General features: G+C 40.1%; 1 protein-coding gene across 8 annotated transcripts in view; it reads right to left on the reverse strand.

The window, feature by feature from the left end:
- The window catches only part of TASOR2 (transcription activation suppressor family member 2), a 76,855-nt gene that overhangs the window by 29,336 nt on the left and 22,446 nt on the right, over positions 1–25,073 (reverse strand). For 4 of the 8 annotated variants that reach the window (XM_032349838.1, XM_032349843.1, XM_032349836.1 and 1 more), the window contains exons 2-14: positions 22,136–22,269; positions 18,054–18,199; positions 17,673–17,768; positions 16,576–16,648; positions 12,904–12,995; positions 10,903–11,040; positions 10,630–10,754; positions 10,531–10,550; positions 10,341–10,440; positions 8,316–8,416; positions 7,525–7,628; positions 4,154–4,226; positions 3,997–4,059 (exon numbers count right to left, since the gene is read on the reverse strand). In XM_032349838.1, coding sequence (XP_032205729.1) covers positions 3,997–4,059; positions 4,154–4,226; positions 7,525–7,628; positions 8,316–8,416; positions 10,341–10,440; positions 10,531–10,550; positions 10,630–10,754; positions 10,903–11,040; positions 12,904–12,995; positions 16,576–16,648; positions 17,673–17,768; positions 18,054–18,199; positions 22,136–22,269 — 1,265 coding nt within the window. Of the gene's footprint in view, positions 1–3,996; positions 4,060–4,153; positions 4,227–7,524; positions 7,629–8,315; positions 8,417–10,340; positions 10,441–10,530; positions 10,551–10,629; positions 10,755–10,902; positions 11,041–12,903; positions 12,996–16,108; positions 16,214–16,575; positions 16,649–17,672; positions 17,769–18,053; positions 18,200–22,135; positions 22,270–25,073 lie in introns of those variants that run through there. The other 4 variants (XM_032349839.1, XM_032349840.1, XM_032349841.1 and 1 more) reach the window with 3 other exon arrangements.

Genomic DNA, 25,073 nt, shown 5'->3' on the forward strand with positions numbered 1-25,073 from the left:
AGATGCTTTAGTTTACAAGACTATGGGATGGTTAAATATGGTAGTGTTTCAGATGGGAACTTAACTGACAATTAACAGAAGACCTATGGGTACATTTAATGAATATATGTATCTATTTACATGAAATCACTCTCACACACGCACGCATGCTCGCGAATCAAAAATGACTGATTCCAGTGCGACCACTGGGTTAGACTGAGGAAGGCAGCTCCATTTCATCTGACCAGGAGGCTAGCATGAGCTCGGGGGCCATTCCAATGCTCATTTCCTGCTTTTAAAATCGGTCCTACCTATTTAGCTTACTTCAAATTCTTTTTAAAAAGTTACAATGCAAACTTACTGACCTACAGAAAATAAAATCTTTAAGTAACCCCAAAATATCATGGTTACTACTGGCATTAAAATGAAATAAGCATTTTTAAAAAAATAAGTTAACTAAACTGACTAGTCTTGTGTTCCACTCTCTTTCCTTGGCTCACTCTGACTGAAATGTTACTTTTTCAGCAAATCAATAACCTAAAGGAAAATAAACAGTAAGAGGGGGGAAAAAGGGAAAAGGTCAGATCACTGGGGAAGTGGCTCATCAAGTCCTAGAAAAGGTAAGAAGACATCAGTAACTCTTAGATTAAAAACCAAAAACAAAAACCAGAGATGGGGTGCCTTGGTGGCTCACTCAGTTAAGCTTATGCCTTCAGCTCAGGTCATGATCCCAGGGTTCTGGGATTGAGTCCAGCACTGGCTCCCTGCTGAGCAAGGGTACCTGCTTCTCCCCCTCCCTCTGCCTGCTGCTCTGCCTACTGTGCTCTTTGTCTCTGTCAAATAAATAAAATCTTTTTTTTTTAATTGTATTTATTTATTTGACAGAGAAATCACAAGTAGGTAGAGAGGCAGGCAGAGAAAGAGGGGGAAGCAGGCTCCCTGATGAGCAGAGAGCCCAATGTGGGGCTCTATCCCAGGACCCTGAGATCATGACCTGAGCTGAAGGCAGAGGCTTAACCCACTGAGCCACCTAGGTGCCCCAAATAAATAAAATCTTTTTTTTTTTTTTTTAAAGATTTTATTTATTTATTTGACAGAGAGAGAGATCACAAGTAGGCGGAGAGTCAGGCAGAGAGAGAGAGAGAAGCAGGCTCCCGCTGAGCAAAGAGCCCGATGCGGGGCTCGATCCCAGGACACTGAGATCATGACCTGAGCCGAAGGCAGCGGCTTAATCCACTGAGCCACCAAGGCACCCCACCAAATAAATAAAATCTTAAGGAAAAAAAAATCTTAAGGCAACAAAGGCCTCGTGTTAGTTAACTGAGTCATGCCACTCTTTTTAAAGAAAAAGTAACTGCAAAATTAAGAAACACCAAGTTAGTCCTAGCTGAATACACTTGACCTTGAGCCTGTATTATGAAAAGGAAAAGAAGAGCAAATAAGAATAAACAGGAAAATGTAGCTAGACATTAAAATAAAAACCCCTTTCTTTGAGTAGTTCATCATTTAAAAAGTAACAAGTGAAGGAAACATAAAAAAGTTCTTACATGGAGCTGACAGTTCAAAGTCAAGTAGTATTTTTCTAGACAACTTCATTATTTCAAGAAGGAAACAAAGTAATCTGTAATAAACTTGACAAATCTACGAAAAGGAACTTTTAAAGTCTGCTAGGCAAAGTGTGCATTTAAAACCACCACAGGATTGGGGCGCCTGGGTGGCTCAGTGGGTTAAGCCTCTGCCTTCAGCTCAGGTCATGCTCTCAGGGTCCTGGGATCATCGAGCCCCGCATCGGGCTCTCTGCTCAGCGGGGAGTCTGCTTCCTCCTCTCTCTGCCTGCTTGTGAATTCTCTCTGTCAAATAAATAAATAAAATCTTAAAAAAAACAAAAACAACAACAACAAAAACCCACCACAGGGGCCGCCTGGGTGACTCAGTCTTTGAGCATCTGCTTTCAGCTTGGGTCATGATGCTGAGGTCCTGGAATCAAGCCCTGCATCAGGCTCCCTGGTCAGCGGGGAGCCTGCTTCTCCCTCTCCCTCTGCAACTCCCCCCTGCTTGTGTTCCCTCTCTCGCTGTGTCTCTGTCAAATAAATCAATAAAAAATCTTTGAACCTCTGAATGCTCCCACGTATCTCAAGGACCACAGAGGAGAATGTGAGCAGAGCAGTGCAGCCACTGTGCACCGTCAGGAGCCCTGTGCTGCGCCACTGCTGGTGGCGTGGGGACCAGTGTTCCTCATTTGGCTGGAAGTATGTTTAAAAATAAGGTTGGGGGCGCCTGGGTGGTTCAGTGGGTTAAGCCTCTGCCTTCAGCTCGGGTCATGATTCCAGGGTCCTGGGATCGAGCCGTGCATCGGGCTCTCTGCTCTGCAGGGAGCCTGCTTCCTCCTCTCTCTCTGCCTGCCTCTTTGCCTACTTGTGATCTCTGTCTAATAAATAAATAAAATCTTCAAAAATAAATAAGCAAATAGATAAAATAAAAATAAGGATGAAGTCCAAGCTCTCGCAGGCGACAGGGCACAGTGCGGGATCGGAGCTGGAAGGCAGCTCAGGAGTCTGCTGTCTGACCGTGGGCAAAGCCAGGTCTCAGTCCGTCTGCTCTGCACAGCCCTTATGCGCAGACCTGTTGTCAGAGGCACTGAGCCAGCCAGCCCTGGAATGACGGCAGACACAGCTTGAGAACGGCGCAGAGCTACTACTGTTGTGTTCTTATACCTGGTAATGTTGGTCTTCGTCCAAACTGATGCCCAGGATGGTACAGTTCTCTGCTTTGAGTAACTGAACACAATTTCTAACAAATCAACTTTAAAAACATTTTTGTATTGGTTGTAGCTTTATAAATGCTATATAGAACTTTGTGTTTAAAGATATACAATGTGGGGCACCTGGGTGGCTCAGTGGGCTAAGCCTCTGCCTTCAGCTCAGGTCATGATCTCAGGGTCCAGGGATCGAGCCCCACATTGGGCTCTCTGCTCAGTGGGGAGCCTGCTTCCCCCCGCATCGCCAACCCCCTGCCTCTCTGCCTACTTGTGATCTCTCTGTCAAATAAATAAATAAAATCTCTGTCTGCCTACTTGTGATCTCTCTGTCAAATAAATAAATAAATAAACAAATAAAAGATACACAGTGCGATTATAAAATAGGAAGGAAATATCCTCATAGGACAAAAAGAAGTGACTCATTTACTTTCACTTATTTGTTCAGCAAACATGGTTTTTTTTTTAAGCTTATTTACTTTTTTTTCAGTACCCTACACCTAACACGGGGCTTGAACTCACAACCCTGAGATCAAGAGTCCTCTGCACTTCCAACTGAGTCAAAAGGGCCCCGACATTTGCTATTTTTCAGCTGCCTGGCACCAGTAGGTGATAGGGATACAGTAAACTACAAGAAAGGCAAGCATTAAATAATTATACAAAGATACACTGAAATGATACTACTGATAAGCCTGGAGGTCGCACTGAGGGAAGAGTGGTGGCAGGAAGCAAGAGTGCAATATTAAGGGGGCCTGACAGACAGAGTAACAGGCTCAAGGGGTGCTTCTCTGATTTTAGTCCTTATCTCCCCCTGCCGCAGAGCCCTTTCAGACTTGGGTTTCCTGACTGCCCTCTGAAATTTCAATACCGCAGTTACACCTATTTATACACTGTAGGAGTAACGTTTTTTTGGCCCCATGAGCCCATCTGTGGTCCCATAGGGCTCAATTCAGCTGACGAAGGGGAGGGAGAGGAGGCGTCTGGACAGAGGGAGCTGTGTCTGTGCTGCTAACTCGCAGGGAGATCCACTCAGGGCGTGCTGAATTTGAGGATCACCCGCGACATCTAAGCGAACGTGTCAACAGGCACCTGAGTTTGGGCATGTAAAGCTCAGAGGAAAGACCGGGTGTGCAGAGGAGAAAGAGGGATCAGCCCGGGAGGGGAAAGGAGCGCGGCTCAGAGCAGCAAACAGCAGGGCCAAGTGGTGCTAAAGAGTCACGATGAAGACTGAAAAACATCCCCCAGACCGCGAGTGTTCTTACCTGCTGGAAGGGACGGATGGGATAAATGTAACCCACGCAGACCCATCTGCTCGTCTCTGAAATCTACACAGAATGAACATCATAAGAAAGTTAGGCTGCTGATCTTATAAAACAAAAATGAACATACTGAAAATGTTTTCAAAAAAGTTGTCCTTACTTGTTTCTGGTATTAAGGCTGACGAAGTAAATAAGATAAAAAGCCCCGAATCTTCTAAGCATTTGATGATTGCCTTAAACATTGGGGAAAAAAAAAAAAAGGTGAAAAAGGTTCAGTCCCTCTCTCCTTCTCCCTCTACCACACTCTACAAAACAATTCTTGAAATGTTAGTGTTTGTAAGAATCAGGAGAAATTTTGTCCCCAGTAACAGAAATTGCAAATTCCTCACTGCTCAAATAATCTTGGCCCTGTGAGACCTACATATAAGAACCGGAACATCAAGGCTGGTTTTAGCACAGTGTTCAACTCTGTAACAAATCAATTAGAAACGACACTTCAGGTTTTTCATTAAGATGCTTGACATTTCATCCTGCTGTCCAAATAGTCAATCTGTTACCTTCAGCCACAACAAATTCAAGGTGACTCAGACCTGAGATTAGCAATTTAAGCTCACGTTTACACAAAAAATATCCCAGAATCCTGGAACTCAAGACTGGAAGACGCCATCCAATAAAATAATTCTTTCTACTGCATCGTTAAGAGAAGAAAATAACATAATTAGGTCCTGTGGCAACACGAGATGCAGATAAAAATAAATTCTTCTTGTTTCCCTCTACGACAGTCTTCAGGGATTCAAGGAAAAAAAAATCCTGAAATTTTCATGTTTCCAGTAACTCTGGGAATTTTCCCCCAGATAGTGGGGAAGTTACCTAAAATCTGCCATTGCAAATCATAAAGATAACAGCTTTTCCATTCATCACCATCTCAAAAGTATGTCCGTAACAAAGAGAAAATCCAATATTCATATAGTAATTTTTCAGTTAAAAAAGAAACCTAAACAAATTACACCATTTTGTTTTTTCAGAATACAGTGAGAAAACATTCTTTTTCAAAATTTGATAGGTCATAAAGCCTACAAATATGGGGAATCAACACATTACTCAATAACAAAGTATGAAAAAAAAAGACTTCTGATGATTACATCCACAGGAATAATCACTTCATAGGCTTCTGTGATAGTCCCTGGACACCTGACATTTTCTGTTTTGTTTCCTCCAGTCTTACACATTCTTTGATGGTAGGGACTGTGTTTGTATCTGTGCTTCTGATGCACAGAAGGGGCTAAAGAAAGAATTACTGAATAAATACACCAGTAGTTATATATACACAGAGCTTTGGTATCTAGTAAATTGCAGGTATACTTCTGGCTTCATTTTCTACTGCTGTAAAAAGTGATAAGGGAGTTAGCTCTACATTGTTCTGCATTTTAGTTTTGGGATACAGATGAAATGTGCAAATAAAACAGAATTATGTATCTTATTCGTCTCTCAGAATATGTACTGTAAGGGCTAAAGTTCCTATTTTAACCTTTGTGGGGAGAAATCATACAATCTTTTATGTATCTACTGGACTCTTCTATTTACACACAGAAAAATACAGCCATACATGTCCTTAACACCCTGTTAAAAAGAGGCCTTGGTCTGTACCATTCTTGAAGGTCAGTGTTCCAGGTACAAGCCCACATACACTTTATTTAAAGGGCATCTATTGCTTACCCTCTATATACAGATACTTAAGATATGATAACTGCCCTTAAGAAGCTCAATGTCTAGGTGGGGGCCAGATATGTAAAAATTATTCATACAGTGATGAGGCAAGAAAAAAAGCATGGGAGCTAGAGACTATAATGCTAAGTGAAGTCAGTCAGAGAAAGACAAACACCTAATGATCTCACCCAACGTGTGGAATTTAAGAAACAAAACAAGTAAGCAAAGGGGAAAGAGACAGAAACAAAACAAGACAAGAACCGGACTCTCAACGCTAGAGAACACACTGCTGGGTGTGGTGGGGGGAGGGGAAATCGGTGACGGGGATGAGGGAGCGCACCTGTGGTGACGAGCACCGGGTGTTGTATGGAAGGGCTGAGTCACTATATTGTACCCCTAAAACTAATATTACACTGTATGTTAACCAACTGAAATTAAAATAAAAACTTAAAAAATATTAAAAAAAAAAAAAAAAAAAAGAAGAAGAAGAAAAAGCATAGACACTGAGGAGGAAGGACCTGATGGGACTGCGCTGTGATGTGTGCATCAGGTCGCTGCTACTCTGGATATCATCCGCACTAAGAAAGTCACTTCATAAATGTTCTGAAAACATCCCGGGACTCCCTTCCGTTTAATTTCCAATCAGAAAACAGACTGTGCTACTGCAGAACAACACAGCCTCCGTCCCCTGGCAGACACTCAACGGCCACCCGCTCAGCATCGGCCGTGCCCACCGGTTCCTCTGTGCTGAGGGGCAGCACCACAGATCCGCAGGACCGACCCCGGACCCCGTGTTGGCAGGTGGGCTCGGATGCCCTGCGCAAGTCAGGGCACCCCACTCCCTGTCAACTACTGGACGAGGGACATGCAGATGACACACACCGGCCTAATGAAACTGGAGTGAAGGGGGGGGGCGGCTCCAGTGCATCTCCGGACGCAGAGGAAGCATGTGGCCCCGGGCAGCAGCCGCGGGACAAACTAGCATAAGAGCAGGGGGAGGTGAAACCCAGAGGCCTGAGCAAACTGTGCTTGAACTGGCCTTACCACCTAGAACTGAAAAGAAGCCTCTTCAGTCCTGTTACTGTTTAAGCCAGCTTGACTCACCCTCACAAGTAACTCCAAGTGGCCCAAGACCCTTTATCTTCACAGCTTGTCCACGGGTCTTATTGTCACTTCTGATTTCTTGCTATCTACTCCGGGGACAGTCCAGCCTGCCACTAACGGGCACACATGTTTAGATCACCATCCCACACTCACACTATCTTCCCTGGGACGCTGAGGTCGCACCCATAAAAGGTCAGCATCTACTCATTCCCCACACTGAGAAGCCCTGGTTCACAAAAGGGATAGAAGTCTCCAGATTGTTACATACGTCTCACTAGCATGTTACTTTCTACAATAGGGAAATGGTGGGAGCACCAGCGTTTGATTTCTCTTTTTTCCTTACATACCTATAGATCAACACAGGTCACTTTTAAAGAAGCATCTCACAAGTGGTCCTTTAATTAATTCAGAAACGCCAGGGATCTACTCAATTCTTCTGTCATAAAACAACAACAACAACAAAGGATTTGGGGAAAACTGTCCTCTTATTCTTAAAATCAGGAGTACAAACTGACCAGCGAGACACAAAAGTAAACTGACACACAAAGACGGATGGAAATATTGGACAATAACTGTTAAGAATATGTCACATACTGAATGATGAAAATCCTTTCAGCAAACTAAAATAAGTCACTCCAGGCATAGTCAATGAATAATGAGATAGCAATTTCTTCATTCAAGGAAAAAATAATAATTACATTTTAAATCGGCGATTCTTACCAATTGCTTATTTTTGATGTACTCTGTTAGTTTATCTACTTCTCCCCCGCGTTTGTTCACCAGCTCCACCTCATACGTCCTGAAGCACAAATCTCGGCAACAGACTACGGAGCGAATCAGAAAAATGGAACATTTCTTACTTTAAAATGCTATTATGCTTTTTTAATAATGAAGATTTTCATTTTATATGTTAAAAAGATGAAAGAACTAGAAATACTCCTTAAAAAATATTTAACATTCAATGGTCTTTGTTACAAAACTCCTCAATAAGAAGTTACTGTGTCAAGTATATGAAACAGTGCTTTCAGTAACATGGACTCTACTGTAGCAATTAACAAGACAGATATATACTATATAAATAAGATAAACATCAATGTTCCATGAATTAATCTAAATGACCAGGAAATTTCCTTTGCATGTTTTCTGCTTTTTTTCTTCAGTTAGAAGTACATAAATAAAAAAACACCATCACCAGAAAACTTCTGTTCTTCTTCAAAGGCTTTGTTATGAGTTTCCAACTGTTTTAAGCATTTCTCTGCTGAACTCCCTCAGGGTCCTTTAGTAAAGCTAGTCTCTGCCACCTTAGATGAAACTACCTTTTGGTTTCTAGTTAGCCTCCAAGGAACTAAATCACGGCAACCCTACAACTCTAATGAAAGGCCCTTCTGCAAATCACTTAGACCTTAAGATCACTTAAAACCACAACGGAGTGTGTATGCATGTACACGTGACCTAGGAAAAAAACTGAACAAAGCCCAGGGTGTACAGTGTATCATTACATCTGAACAGACCTTTTTGCTCCAGGTAATTCTGTTTTCTAAAGGCAGCTTCTGGTAGTTTTTTCTTCAAAGATGACACTTTCATTACATACTTAAAATCTAGTTCGTGTGGTCTAAAACAAAACAATACCATGCAATTTAATAAACATTTAAACCACAGCTTCACAATTTTTTATTTTCTAATATAAATGCAAACAAAAATATCATAACAAGAAAGTCCTTAAATTGATAAAATCTGAATCAAATGTGAATATTTATAAGTATTATACATTTTCAAATATATGACCCCACAGATCATAGTCTTCAAATATGTTTGCATTTTTTGAATGCGTGTATTTTTGAGATTAACAAAATATCTAGATGAATCAGAATTACGCATACTAGAATGAGAATTTTCAAATAATTACACTATGTAAGAGTTAACAACTTTTGACAATAGTGAGCTGCTTACCATGCCGTACCACTGAATGAACCACATCCAGACTTTTGTACCACTTCCCTGACTTTTCTTTGAAAACTCATTTTCAAATACTTGTAGACTTATAAATGCCCTCCCTTGCTCCCTAACTATGTCTCTGTGTCTTTAAAAAAGGACATTTGCTTATGTAACCACAGAACAATTAACCAAATCAAGAAATTAATAATGATAAGGTTCCATTAATTAACTTATAGACCTAATTCAAATTTTGCCACCTATCTCACTAAGGGGCTTTATAACAAAAGAAAACGAATTTTCCTCTGTTTTACCATCCAGTCCAGGATTACACACTGCATGTAGTTAGGTCTTTTTAATCACCTTCAATCTGGACAGTCTCTTGATCTTTATCTTTAATGACCTTAGTATTTCTGAAGAATAGACCGTGTATTTTGCAGAATGTCTCTCAATCTGGGTATGTCTGATGTTTCCTGCTGATTAGATTGGCAGGAATACCACCTAAGTGACACTGTGTCATTCTCGATGCATAGCTAGGAAACACAGGACATTTATTCCACTGCTGGCAATGTCAACCATTTAGTTAATGGTTCTAGCCACTTCTCCCTATACTCATTAGCTGTACTCCGCAGTGACAATGAACTTTCCCAGCTCTCCCATTTATTTATTTACAGAATTTGGTTGTTTGTTTTGCTTTGTTTTGAGGGAGAGCGTGTGCTGGTGCAGGGGGTGGAGAGTGGGAGTCACGGTCGGAGGGAGAGGGAGAGAATCTTAAGCAGGCTCCAAGCACAGCACGGAGTCCAATGCCGGGCTCGATCTTACAGCTCTGACATCATGACCTGAGCCAAAATCAAGAATCGGTCAGCCATATGAGCCACCCTGGGACCCCTATTCACAGAATTCTTACTTTACTCTCTGGATTATAATAATCTTCAATCCTCCCTCTTAAAACAGGTCAGTCAACAGAAAGAAAATAAATTCTGATAGCACAACTGTTTTCAGCTTGTATTTCAACAAAACAGGTATATCGTTCAATAGTTTCGGGTGCAAACTAAGAATAGACTAAATAAAAACATTTCATAAGATGCCCTCCACAGTGCCCCAGAAGCACATAAGTCAGTAAAATGCAAATATATGTAATAGCTACCCTACTTAATAGTGGTCTAGGAAAATCAGCTCCTGCAACTCTTAATAAAGAGCCAATAATAGGGCCTAACCGCTGCATCTGCTATCCAGGCAAATCCAGTCTGTGTCTTGGGAAAGTCAAACATCTAGCAACAATTCAGTTCTGTCTGTGAGGTCATATTCTCATGAGTGGATTAAGACACTAAAACTTCCAAAGTGACTTGTCAAAGATTAACAGATTACAAAATAGATTAATAGATTACAAAACTAACTATTTCAAAGCCAAGGTCAGAATTTGGACCTGAATATAAGTTTCCTGTGCTCTATACATCAACCCCAAAGCACTCTAATTAAAAATCAAGTACCATCGCTTTGTTTCACACCAGTACCGACAAACAAGACTTCAAAATGAGAATTAAAAAAAAAAAACAAAACAAAACCAAAAATAAAACAGTAAAGGACACGGACTCAATACTTACAGTTGTGTTGGAATAGCTGTACCGTCAGAGGACCAAAGAGTTATATCACACAGTAGACAGCCTTGAACAATTAATTTGCCTTGCCACGAAGAGGACAGAGCTTTAAGACATGAGGAAGAAAGAAACTGATTATTTATGAGCAAAACACTTACTTAAAAAACATAAAAGAACCAATTAAACAATGTCTTACCATTTTCACTGAGTTCAAATCTAGGGAAAAAGGAAAGGCATGTTTATAAGAGCAAACAGAACAGATCCAGTAAAACAAAGTATGTGCATAATTACTTACATGCTTTTATGGGCTGATGCTGCCATCCTTTTAGGCTCCCTGTACTGGAAAGCTACAATAATATAAGGACAGACCTGCCTGGGTCGCTCAATAACAGAGCTGCCTGAAACTTCATAGAGGTAATACTGAAAGAAAAGAAATACGGATTATCAGAGTAGCACTGTGGAAAACTGTAGGCACCAAGTTTCTCTCTCAACTCCACCCAGTCCTGACATTTAATACATTAGATTCAGAAATGTAACTTGAGAATAATTTATTCCCAGGTGACTATACCTGACTCAGTTCAAATGCGCGAAAATGACTCGTCTTGTGAGAAACCTTGTTAGTATTTGCAGCCACGTGGCAATCATAGCCAGAAGATGGGCTAGTATAGTTAGTGGTATAATTCTCAGACACAAACTTGACTCTTCCCTAGAATAAAAATATTAAGACTAATCAGATGGCTTCAAAAGGCAATAACTTACTCTAGGATTCATTTAAAAGCAGCCTAATAAGTAAGGATGTGGATGTGTTTCAAACAAATTGTGTTAACAACTATGGTTCTTAGAGAATTGTCTTAAGGCCAACAATAGTTTTAATTACCTGTTAGTCTCTTAAAACTGCATTTAAAAATTTGGTATGTATGGGCATCTTTCTGAGGTAAATGATCACAGCTTTTATCACATCATGAATCATCCCAAATTTAAGAGAACCATTTCAGTAAAAGAAAAATTACAGAGCCCACCAACTGAACAGATTAGCTTAGTCGATGACTGTAACATAAAAGGTGACAAATGAAATCTAAAATTTCACAAGATGAGTTCTCAAATTGAAGTATTAAGATACCAATTGTAGTTTTTAGATAAAGGTATTTCTATCATGCCAGGACCCAGTATATCAGCAAGGAGCAAATATACAGTAAAGTGCTTAGCCGGACCCGATAACTGAACAGTCGATAGTTCTTCCGATTACAGATTTCTCTTCATCAAGAGTTACGTGTCTTTTGGAGTGAGGAGGGGAAGGCAGTCAAGATTTCCATACAATGAAATAACATACAGTGATCTTAAAAGCTGTTGTGAGTACTATGACATGGAAAATACACAAAATATATACCAAAATGAGGTAGAATTATAGGGAACTTTTATTTTTATCTTTATAAGAAGAATCTAATTTGGAGGTGGAGGGGTGTTAAGGTCGTGCCTCTTCATTCACAGGACCACCAGGGGCAATAATAAGAAGCCAAAGAATATAAATGGTAGTTCTCAGTGAGCAATCACAACCTGTATCTTCACCCTCTCCAACACTTTATGATGGCCGGTATGTCGGGCATGGCTGGCTTTTGAGCAGTAAAGTAAGGAGAACTGAGAGCATATAGGTAAAAACTGACCAGCAGCAGCCACCAGACAGGGGTTACAGGGCAAGGATCCCAGCACGAAGCCCAAGTGACAGAGGCACGACAGCGAACGAGGATTGTGGGAGCTGCAGCCCATCTACTCCACTCGCCCCTGCGGGAGGGCAGAGGGAGCAGGAGCAGGGATCCCCCGCCAGTGTGATCCCACCGTCCCTCCGGTTCTCGGGGACAAACTTTAGAATGTGAACAGTTCACATACAAAAAAACACATCAGTAGTATTGGTTTATAATCAGAGAACTCAGGACAGTAAGAAAACTAAAAATGAAGCAAAAAACAAAATGAGACCAAAGAGTATGTTGTCACAAAGCGCACCACTCTCTAGGGTCAGAGTTTTCCTAGCAACTAGTTGAGTAAAAACTATTAAATTTTGTGATTCACTCATACTAAACTATTTGAGGGTATTTAAGAATTTCTGAGATCAGCAGTTATAGACACCACATAAAACTGGGAACAGGTCTGGATGCTGTAGGGATAAAGGAAATAAGGTTCTCTTACATCAACAATTTAAACCAGAAAAGGAAAAGTTCCTTTCTAAATTCCTCTTGTAACTGTAATCACATTGTTTTTACAGGTTGCAACTTATGCTATTTAACATTTAAAAAAGTGACCACTGTGGGCCAGGATGAGAGGAATGCTTTTTACTGATTACCTTATGTATTATTTTGAAAGCTGTTTTGGTTTTTAAAGACATATTCATAGATCATCTATCAAACGAACAAAAAAGCTTTATCTTTAAAGGAAAGCAAGAACAGCAGTTATCTTTTCTGAATTTATAGCTGTCTCTGGTGACTATGATGCAAATGATCTGCAAAGAACATTATCACAGACTGATAACCTTTAGTTTTTAATAGAAAAATTACATAGAAGCGCATTTGGGCTTTACCTTAATTAGGTTAAAAATTACAACATAACCAGACTTCCCATGATACCATGGTCTTGCATGAAGATAGTCTGAGTATTTGGAAATATACACACCTATAAAAGTATAAAATAAAGATTAATTCACACTTTAAAAGGACTGTTTACGCAAGTACATTTCACACGTAGGGCTACCTTTAACTAAACAAGACAACACAGAAGACAAAGAAAAGTCAACAGTAAATTGTTTTGAAACTGCTTACCTTTTAAAAACTGTTCAAGATATTCTAAAGGTATGGAAACATTAGAGCTAAGACAAGACAGGATGTTATCTGACGGACAACCAATGCTCTAGCTGGGTACAATAACTAAAAAGGGATACAAGTATCACAATTCTTGGTAAATTCTAAGTTTTGATTTTTTTTTTTTTAAGGCAATCATTCGACGAAAAGTCCTAACTATAGCACTCCGATTCTCAAGCTATTTTTTGCAAAGAATCTCTTACAAGTACTCTTCTTTAATAATTAGCGCTAAGGTCTGCTACCTGGCAGGTTGTGCTGGGCAGCAGTGCCACCGAAGTAAAGAGAACAAGGTCCTGCCTTGCAGCAGCGTATGCCGCTAGTCTGTGAATTTCCAGTTCAGGCGATAATCACATTTGTTCTATCCTCCACTGCAGCCCGCCGCAGCCCAGCATGTAGTCGGTACTTAACTATCTGTCAGACACACGTAGCCGAGGACACAAAGAAATGGAAATAAGCATTATATCTCCTTAGAAAAGGAGCTCTTGAAACAGAGGAACGAAGTTCTCAGAGAACAGTGAGCAAAGTATGGAAGCGTAACCGATTATCAACTATGCAGGAGGGCAGGCCGCAGTGTGGGGAGGCGGGGAGAAAGTACAGGAAACTGAGGCTGAAGGGGAAGCGTGGAACTGAGCGGTGATCATCTTTGCGGGACTGGCTCTTCAGGGAAGACCTCGCCCCGACGGCAGCAGAGACCCGCAGGCGTTTTCAGGGCAGACTGCCAGACTGCCGCTTCCAGGACACTGGAGTCTCAAGGCGGGAGAGAGGCTAGAAGCAAGGCCAACTGGGAAGCTACTGTCAGAGCTGAGACAGAAGAGGAGGGTCCCCAGGGGGCAGCAGCAGGGGAATGGCGAGGGAAGAACACATCCCACAGAGATTCCTAAACTGAGGCAGCTCTCGAAATACGAGACACCGGCGAGACACCAGCGAGAGCACTTGGATATCCTGGAGAGATCAATGAACTTGTGGTCCGAAGCTTGGGTTCCGGCACCAAGTCATTCACTTCCTACTAATAACCATGCGACTGAGAAGCAGGTAACCTGGTTGCGGGGCAAGGAGGCTTGGACACCTAAGCTACAGGGTCCTCAGGAAGATTTAAAAGATCCATAAACTTTTAAAGCTATAAGACACTACATTCGTAAAATATTACTATGATACACAGAACTAACCATTTCTATTTGAGCCCCAAACTATAAAATACACATGGGCAGGGGCGCCTGGGTGGCTCAGTGGGTTAAGCTGCTGCCTTCGGCTCACGTCATGATCTCAGGGTCCTGCGATCGAGTCCCACATCAGGCTCTCTGCTCGCACGGAGCCTGCTTTCTCCTCTCTCTCTGCCTGCCTCTCTGTCTACTTGTGATCTCTGTCAAATAAATAAATAAAATCTTTTAAAAAAATAAAATAAAATAAAATAAAATACACATGGGCAGCAGTGCTATTTTCTTACCCACCCCGGAACGTGGTTAAGAAGAAATAACGGTACATGTATTTGTTAGGAATAATTCGGTTTCTACTCCGGCACCCCACTGAAGCCAGCCTCTTAAACATCAACCATATAATCAGGGATTAGAGTCATGTAGAACAAGGGCCTTATGTTTTAGAGATGAAAGCTAAAGTATTTACTTGTAATTTACTTTCCCATTCTTTAACAACAATATTTTGTTAGCCAAATGGAGGAATAATGCAAACCAGATAAGTCAAACCTAGGGGATCGGTACACTACACCATCCTCTCTTCCTGCATTAGTTATGTCTTATGCGTTAGTTATGTTAGTTATGTTTCAATGAAAAAGAGTAGGGATAAGAGAAGGTTTTATGGAAGATGTTATCAGGGTTATGAACGTATTCCCCGTCACGGCCTTTGGAAGACGTGAATGTAAGTTTTAAAGCATTTTTGTGTCACACAAAGTGACCCCAAAACCCAGCAATCCCACTGCTGCGTCTAGACCTCAAAGACAGCAAAACACACGTCTCCACAAAAGCCTGTACACGAAGGCACACAGCTGCGCCTCCCTGATGGCCAAGAAGTGCAAACCACCACAGGTCCCTCGAGCACTGAAAGAATAAAGAAAACGTGGTAAAACCACACAACGGAATATCACCCAGCCAAAGGGCAGATGAAGTACGGATACGAACTGCAGCGTGGATGAGCCCTGAACACACTGAACCGGGAAAAGGAGTCACAGAGCATCACGGAGGAGTCCGTTCATGCGGAACGTCTGAATGAGGCGGACCCGGGGTGCTGGAGAGCAGGTGAGCGACTGCCTCGGCCAGTCGTGGCGGGGAATGGCTTGTCAGTGCGAACAGGCACAGACTTCTTTTTCGGGGACGAAAAGAGTCTGTGCTAAAAGTAGCACTGCTCTATGAATACATTAAGAAAAGCTGACCTGTATACTTGAAATGAGTGAATTACAGGCTGCGTGAATTCTATCTCAACAGAGCTGTGAAAAAGTCAGCAGGAAGCAAGCCACTCCTGACCTCCACACTGGTAGCACCCAACCGTGCTAAATACCCGTGCTCCTCCCCAGTTCTTCCTCCACGGGATTTTCTCCCTACCCCCTGGCCCCCAGGTCCCACACCCACCCACAGTCCTGTTCTTTCCCTTCAATACTGTCTCACACAACAGGACCTTTGGCTTCAACCAACACCTAGTCCTGCCGCTTTGCCTCCATCTCCAGTTCTAATCCTTTTTTCCAGCTTTTTTCCTTTTTAAACCATCAGCAGGGTATCTCCCAGAAGACCTAGGAAAATCCACTATTTCTCAAATTTAATTCATGGAAGTAGTAGCGTCCATTTACCGGGAGCTAAGTGCTTCCCGTAGCCTCCCATGACCCTCCCAGCAGATCTCAAAGACAGTTTTATCTATTTCACAGATGAGGAACTTGAAGCTCAAAGAAATTTAGTGCTAATCCACATTCTTAACGGTGATCACCTTTCCCGTCTACTGCCTCAGCTTCCTTCGGTGTCTCTTCTCCACCGACAACATCACCGCAGAGTGAGCTGACAGGCTTATACCTGATTATTCCTTCTCTCACTCCTCACATTCCACAGTTGCCAAGTCTGGCCAGTTCCATCGATTCTCTATTCCTGCTGCCATTATGATAGCTCAGAAGACGTCCTCATTAGCCCGGGATGACCGCACTAGTCTCTTGGTACCGAAAGCTATTTTTAGTATCTCTTCTAGGCCAACCAACCTTTAAGAAAAAGTTCTGATCAGGTACTCCTACTGGAAAATCTTAGGTCTTAGACTTGAAGCTCATTTCTATGTTTAAAGCACTGATTCTAAAGATTACGATTTATCACTAATGAAACTGGCTTTTAATGTAAGTATCCTATGAAACGAACCAAACCTCACTTCACCTCGTGAAAGAAGAGATTCTCTTTTCCGCTCAGACTTACCTTTGGCTGGGTCACCAAGCGTGGTAACAGTACTGCAGCCCACACAGAGTCCGCGCTGACATACTGACTTTGCCTTTAAATAAAAGACAGTACTTTGGTTATCATGTCAGTCTTAGGAGAGACAATGAAATAACACTATGATCTACGAGCTTTCCAATAAATACAGAATCTGTACACAGTATCTATGTATGGCACAAAGCAAGCTTGTGTGAGGGAACTGTGTTTGGTTAATAGTTCACGTAATTTTAATCATTTAACAAAAGCGTCATCAGCAAAACCTAATTAAACAAGCTCCCTCTCTTGAAGATCTCGATTATAGCTTTGGAATCACTAAATTTGAGAATGTCTTATCCACTAGTGCCTTTTTTAGTATGAATCCATAATGTATTTTATTTGTAAGTAGATGATTAAATAAATGAACTCTTCTGGTATTACTATATAATCCTTATGTTATATGCTAACGTTAAGTATTCTGTAAGCAAGTCTACCCTTGCTCTTTAAAAATCATGAACTCAATCAAAATATTAAGTTATTTAAGTGAATTATAAATTATGGTATTATTAAAACTGCACCTAGCAAGCCACATACATCTTTGGGGACACGGTCCACCCAGTAGTTTCCTTCTCTCACAATCTGGGTACAAGCAACAGTACAGAAGCTCCAATTTCAAGTAAGGCAACTGCTGGAAGTTTTCACCTTATCCCCAAAAACCATGTAGCTGAAACTTGAAAAACCTCTACAAGAAACAAAGGATCTACGTGAACAATGATCCAGAATGAAGAAATATCATTTACTCCATTAAAAGGCATTACCAATACTTAGGAAATCCGCATTAATTCAAATCTCACCCTGAGGTGACAAATGTATTTACAATGAAACTACAGAGGGCCTGTGAAAAGGCGCAGGAATCCAATCACTTTCAGGACTAGCTGTCACAATCATTCCCACTGCCACCAGACTCAGCAACAAAAAAGACTGGAGAACTGGTAATTTTATAAATCTTAGAGAAGTGAAATGCCAATATTTAAGTTTAATGAGATCATTAATTTTGCATATTAATATCACAAAATTAATGTTCTGTGACCCAATTCCCTTACCTGATTTTCAGTTTCAAACAGAAGAAACCCGTAAGTCTCTTGAAGTTCTTCCTGAGTATAATTACTTGCTTTTTTTTCTTGGTAGAAAGTTTTGTACTGTATAAAAGAGAGAATAATCAAATGCTATAAACATTATTTTGCCTTGCAAATTAATTTTTAAAAATGCATCATCTGAATTCCTCCTGTTAAAGGACTACCAAAACTTATTTTTCTTCTATTCCCTAGAATATATTCTTAATTACCTTCCAAGGATTTCTCATCTCATCTGAAAGTGACAGCTGAGAAGAATTAGCTAGGCTTTTATACCAAAAATGATGGGTCTATTTCTTTAGAACTAAAATAAAACTAACACACAGACACAGTGTGTACCAAGCACCTCACCTCATTTAAGAAAATGTCATTTTTCACCAAAGTCACTTGACTGTACTGAAAACCATGCTCAGATGCAGAGTCCAAGTAAGAAGTATGAAGAATTGAAACTGCCCTCTGGAAGAGAGAGTCTGAACTCAAGGACACTGTCTCAAAAACTGTAAAACACAAACAAAAATAATGCAACTGTTTAAGATAACCAAAGGATGGGGTTAAAACCGGCATACTAAATATCACTAAATACTTCATCTATTTCCTTCCTGTAAAACTCAGACACATTGTGTTTGGGCTCCATTACATGTACTATCTTAAAAGACCTCTCACGTGAAGAACATGATCTACGGGAGGTGAGTTACTGAGGGTGAATCACTTTCAATACAGGAGTAAAATAAACCCTGCCAGATGCCTTGGGGCTTTTGGTTGAAAGGCGTGTGTTGTAACCACAGTGGGGACAAGCAGATCAAACACGGCAGCATCAAGGTAGTGGTCAGCAAATCAAAACAATGTTCCTCGTCTACACTAATGCCACATTTTGATAAACTTACCCTTCCTGTCTTCATATCAAATCCCCCAAGTAAGCCCGTTAGGTTTTCTTTTAAGGGGCCTACTACTGCATACTCAACACTCAAACACATTAGAAATTCTTCTGTCTTTGGGGCTTCCTCATGGCCTAGACACATCTGTTAGACTTTACCTTGTATGGGTTATATTATGAAATCATTACTTCTTTTCATTTCACAAAAATAAAACTTTATTACTTTTAGAAAGTGCTTTTTTCAAACCCTACCCACGTGCTATCCCAGAAATTCTGACATGACCCTCCTGAGAGGCATGTTCCCTATTTGAGAATTACTGACTTGACCCAATGATTCTCTTGATTGAGGCTTTGTGCCTTTTGTTTTATAAGTTTTTATTTAGCAAGACTTGAGCCTAATGAATTCTTGTAATATTTAAATCTGATTTGGCTACCCCCTTATATTTGTGTCTTCTCTATGCTCTTTAACCAGGTCAAGACAGTGAGGTAACAAACTATTTATAAATAATAAAGAGTATGGACTAATAATATACAAGCACTGGAAGTTTTGGTGATCTAATATAAATAAATAAATAAATTAACATGGCTTCCTGCTTTTACCAAAACTCTGCCAATTACATTAAAGTTCAAAAGCTAAAGGAAAGAAAAGCATTTTAATTAAAATTAACTTATGAACAACAGTAAAAAACTAAACTATCACAGAAATGAAAACAAACATTTCAGTGAAGTTAATTTGGACGAAACTGTCCTAACACTTCAACTATCCAAGTAATTTAAACATGCTTTAATAAACTGCCTAGTATCAAAAGTCAAAGACTTAAGTAGCAAGGAAGGAAAGAAAAGAGGACGAAACATTTAAGAATATCCTGAAGTTCCTACATCTGATCCATATAGATTTTTTTTTCTCAGTTTCACTTTTTCCTTCAAAATCAGTATATGAATGCTATTAAAAATACGGATATTCTAAAGAGGTTCAAATAGCAAAACAATAGGCAGGATAATTAAAATGATGCCTTTTTAGCTGCATTACCTTCTTCAGCTACATTGGCTTAAAACAAAGTAGGAGGACTATGCACTTATGACTCCATCTTTAAAATAAGCTGCACCACTGGCCCAAATGCAAGTCAGGAGTCCTCTAAAAACCCTAATATGGGAAACCTTGTATTTAATATTTGTAAAAAGTCAAAATAATATTTAAAAATCTAAGTAAACTCTGAGGCTCAATATTTGAGAAATAGGTTGCTTACAGAGAAAGATAGAAGTTGTCAGAGCTTTGGAAATGACCATTCTATGGCTATCAACTCTTAAATTCCACACGATGTTAATACGAAGACACAGGTTTTAACTTCTGGAAGTACCAAATACGACATACATCCACATTTTTGATGGCCAATGCACAGTAATAAATGAAAAACAATGTACTCTGAAAAGCAAACAAAAACAGCCCATCTAACACTGTGTCTGCCAAATACATGTGGTCAGAGAACATTTTATTGACCAGTATGAGGAATACTGTTCTCATAAAGCAATGACCAGAGATGACAGCCTAAAATAAACATAGGAAATGATTTTGTGCTAACACATTTTTATTCCTAAAACTACTGATAGTTAAAAATGCTTCCCCTTTAGGTCAGCTTTCTCCAAACAGAAGTTATTTATACAAGTAACCATTTTACAGTTAGCAGAAGGAAAAGCATGTCCAAAGCGAAAACTGATAGAAATCCACGGTAAATCTGGACTCTTTCACGATTTCGTAATAGAATGATGTCAGTTACACCCTAGAAAGCACAAGTTTCCTGCTATGTAACTAAGCAGATAGGTGAACATTTTATCAAGATATTATCTCTTCTTACACAATCATTTAAGAGTCAAACTAGTATACAGAAGAGTATGGGCACTAAATTAATGGGCGGCTGCATTTTTGTTGAGCAATACACGTGCTTCACTTAGACATTCAAGATTGTCAGAATATTAAGAGAATGAGGAGGGGGCTATTCTACAGAGAAATACTAAAACAACTTGAAAAGTACCTGTCTGTAAAGTGTAAGAGTGTCCCTTAGAGCTTAAGTGACCAAGAGAGAACAAGTAGGGAAAATTCAAGTTCAATAACAATACTTCTAGAAACTGAGTTAATATTCTTTCCTTTAACACCTAGCTTTGGGCATATTTCTCCGCTGTTTGTGGATTCAGTCTTTAAAAGTTAAGTCCAGCTTGACATAAGCTGGATTCTGTTCAAAGTGCCCTGAGATAATCTCCCCTTTCTCAAAATCCATCAGTGCTATGGAATGTCTGCTTTGGGGCACTTGTTTCTCTACTTAACTTCTAATAAGTAAGAGGGATTAGAAAATTATAAACTGATCTCTGATGCTATGGCACATGTATGTGTTTTCCATTATCTAAGCACCTGGTCTGAAAGAAAATAATGAGATGAACTAATGCCAACAACTTAGGTGTCCCAATAATTCTAACAAAAATTAGCCACTTCTACCTCTCCCTGGGACTTTCATGACCATTTCTCCTATTTGTACATTATACAGTAGCACTCATCAAAGACAGAAACACTCAGAACCCAACAGTATCTGCCATTATAGGCCCTTATTATTTTTTCCTACAGACAGACTGCAACCCACCTCCATTAACACTGCCGATGCCTACATATTTGGCCTAGTCTAAGTAGGTCCTTTTATAGTTGTTAGAGAGCCCATTCCTTAATCATTTAATCCCAGAATGTATTGCCTTTATTTTTAAGACATTGAGGGATTGCCAGTTGAAGGTAAATACAACCTTTTTACAGCACAACTTGGAAGACCTAACAAAAACTTAAATGTGTGTACCTAATAACCTTTCCATTTCTGGGAATCTATTCCTTAGGAATACTAGCATGAGTACACAGGAGATAACGGACAAGGCTACTCCACGCACTGGCATCTATAAGAGCAAAAACACTTGGGATAACCCAAACTGACATCAATAAGGAAACACCTTACAACTACTACATAAATACCAAGTGAATCTATATACTTTGACATATAAAGATATCTACTCTACCACCGAGTAAATAACACACATCATATAATGTCATTTTGGTTTAAAAAAAAAAAAGAAAATTATGTGTTTGAAAATTTACAGAAAAAGATCCAGAAAGATGGGAAACCAAATTGTTAATGGTGTCTAAACCAAAGGTTATTCAAATAGAAGTGGATAAAGGTGAACTCAAACATTTTACCTTATATATATTACTATAATTTAGGTTTTTCTTACACAGTATGTATTACTTCTAGTATTTAAAATATCTCAACTCAAAATCAAGTAAAATGAATCATAATTTCAAAGAAATACAAATAGGGAAATGTGACAATTTCCCCTGAACCTTTTCTGATGGAATTTGAAAATTTAATCCCCTATTAATTTTGGATCAGTGAAATTTGTAGTCACTGGAAATTGTAAATTTTTTTTAAATGTCCTTTCATTTTACATGATCTAAATTAAAAATTTTAAAATTGTACTGCTCTACTTGAATTCATTAGTAATAACTCATAGCATTTAGTTTAATACCCACTCTTTTCTGATATGAACCCTGGCTCGGTCTTCTCTAAGAGAGAATGTAGCTGGGAGGGTGGTCTTAATTCATTTTCACCAAGTATACCCCCAGAATTCTCGACATAGTCCTGTCCTCTGTTAATGTCATAAATGCTAAAATGAGAAAAGAAAAAATTAAATCATAAAGTGAATAGTTCTATTTACGGTGTATTTACCACACACATGTCTACTGAACATCTGATTTACATTAGGTACAATTCTATAATGTTTACCTCCTTTGACAAATCTCCAGAGCTAAGGCTAAATTTATTTTATAAGCAGTAACACATAAAACGAAATGCTTTTCCTTTGATATTTAAAGAAAATCTTCACAGAAGATTCATAGAAATAAGATATGCTTATTGGAATCACTATTGCCTCAAAATAAAAAATAGAGATTATAGAACCACATTCATGTTCTACTGGTTGAAAATAACAAAATCAAATAGAACACAAATAAAATCTCTTCCCACCCCAAATTAGCATTTAACCCATCCATTCTTTTTTTTTTTTTTTTTTTTTTTAAGATTTATTTAGTTTAGAGAAAGAGATGGGGGAGGAGCAGAGGGAGATAATCTCCAGCAGACTCCCTGTGGAGTGTGGAGCCTGATACACGATTCAATCCTACAATCCCAAGATAACAACCCAAGCTGAAGGCAAGAGTCAGAAGTTCAACTGACTGAGCCACAAGTGCCCCGACCCATTCATCTTTAAAAACAAACAAACAAACAAAAAAACACAAAAAACTACTAGTGGTGCCTATTACATATACAGTACCATGCTATACCCTGGATTCATCAAGACAAATGAGAAACCATCTCTACAACAGAGGCTCAGACTAGAAAAGGAAGACAAACCTATACAGAAACCAGTACTATAAATGCCGGGGGGTGGGGGAGATCTAGAACATGATGCAGTGGACGCAGAATAGGGATTTCATTAAGACGGGGAAATGTCGAGAAGTTTCAGAGGCATCATACTTGAAATCTGAGTAGATATTCAAACAATAAAGGAGGCAAAAAAGCGGCCAGGCCACATGTTCTCTAGGCAACAGAAACAGTAGAAGCAGAGGTAGAAACATTATACATATAAGGAACCCCAAGCACTTTATTTGAAGAATTCAATATGCTTCACATATAAAATCAGCATGTCTACTTTTATAATAGTATACCTCTTTTCAAAAAGGATTTGACGCAGAATTATATGTATATATTCAAAATTCTAGAGAAAAGGTAGCAATATTGGTAATATTCATTCATTAAACAAATAGGTTATTGGGCGCCTGGGTGGCTCAGTGGGTTAAGCCGCTCCCTTCGGCTCAGGTCATGATCTCAGGGTCCTGGGATCGAGTCCCGCATCAGGCTCTCTGCTCAGCAGGAGCCTGCTTCCTCCTCTCTCTCTCTGCCTGCCTCTCTGCCTACTCGTGATCTCTCTCTGTCAAATAAATAAATAAAATCTTAAAAAAAAAAAAAAACAACAAATAGGTTATTTATGTCAAGAGGGGAAAATTAAACTGGGAGTCAGGAGACCAGGAATCTCATGTAGGTCCGCCACTACCTTGTTCTGAGACATTAGTGTGAGGACACTGTGGACTGCCTTCCTAATAATCATGCTCCATTTTCTTTTCATCCCCCAAACCCTAATTTTGTTGAGATACTGGGTGATCCGATGCTTTAGGAGAAGCCTGGGAAGGGTGTGTGTGCGTGTGTGTGTGTGTGTGTATTTGAGAGAGAGAGAATTGAAGCTTCTTATGGTTTCTGGCCCGGGTGACGTGAAAGGACGTCAGCAGAGAGAACTCTGGGAAAGCTTTCTTACAAAAGCACTGGAAGAAAAGATGCAATCTCCCTGTCTCCATCTAGCCTTTGGCCTTGTCTTTCTTTTAATCTAAAGATTTTATTTATTTGAGAGAGAGAGAGAGCACGCGCACACGAAGCAGAGGAGACAGAGTGAGAGGGAGAAAGAGGCTTCCCACTATGCAGGGAGCCAGACGCGGGGCTCGATCCCAGGACTCTGGGATCATGACCGGAGCTGAAGGCAGCTGCTTAACCAAGTGAGCCACGGAGGTGCCCCTGGCCTTGTCTTATATGTGTCCGTTGCCTGGAATTCCTCGTAACCAAGAGGGGACTGACCAGCCGACATACTGAGAGTGGAACAAAACAGAAGATCCATCCCTGATGAAGTCCCCGAACCGCTAAACAAACTCACCTCGAGCGGCCGTGCCTCTGAGTCTCCTGAGATATGAAATACTTTTTTTAGATTTTATTTATGTATTTGACAGAGAGAAAAAGATCACAAGTGGGCAGGGAGACAGGCAGAGGGAGAGGAGGAAGGAGGCTCCCCGCTGAACAGAGACCCCCTGATGCGAGGCTCGATCCCAGGACCCTGAGATCATGACCTGAGCCGAAGGCAGAGGCTTAACCCACTGAGTCACCCAGGCGCCCCTGTTTAAACCACTTTTGTTAAACACACTATGAACTTTGTTACATTATTTACTCCAAGGCCTCATGCAGTTGGAATTCTCTAAGACTCCTTTCAGTTCAAACACAGTGACTTTCCAGACTGCCTTCCTTAAGACCTCTTATGTATAAGGCTTTATGCATGGCACCAGATAATTTATCAAGTCCCTCTCTTATCTGCTACCATGCCTGGAGACATTTATCCTAGTATTTATTGGTAAGAAATCACAAAAGCTTACATAACTGCTGTGAAAACTCGAAACCTAAAATATAAGGATATTTAAAGCCTCTGATTCCCACCTACTCAATAAAGTCTATCTCCCTCTCACACACAAAGGAAAAATGCCCAACTCAGAGCACTCCTGATGTAATTTCCCTCATTAGTTCCACAAAATCTGATACTCACACTCCTCCCCCACTTCACGTCTAAATAGTCCTCACGTTTAAAGCCTCCCCCCAAAT

The sequence above is a fragment of the Mustela erminea genome, chromosome 6 (assembly GCF_009829155.1).
Source record: "Mustela erminea isolate mMusErm1 chromosome 6, mMusErm1.Pri, whole genome shotgun sequence".
Taxonomy (NCBI): Eukaryota; Metazoa; Chordata; class Mammalia; order Carnivora; family Mustelidae; genus Mustela; species Mustela erminea.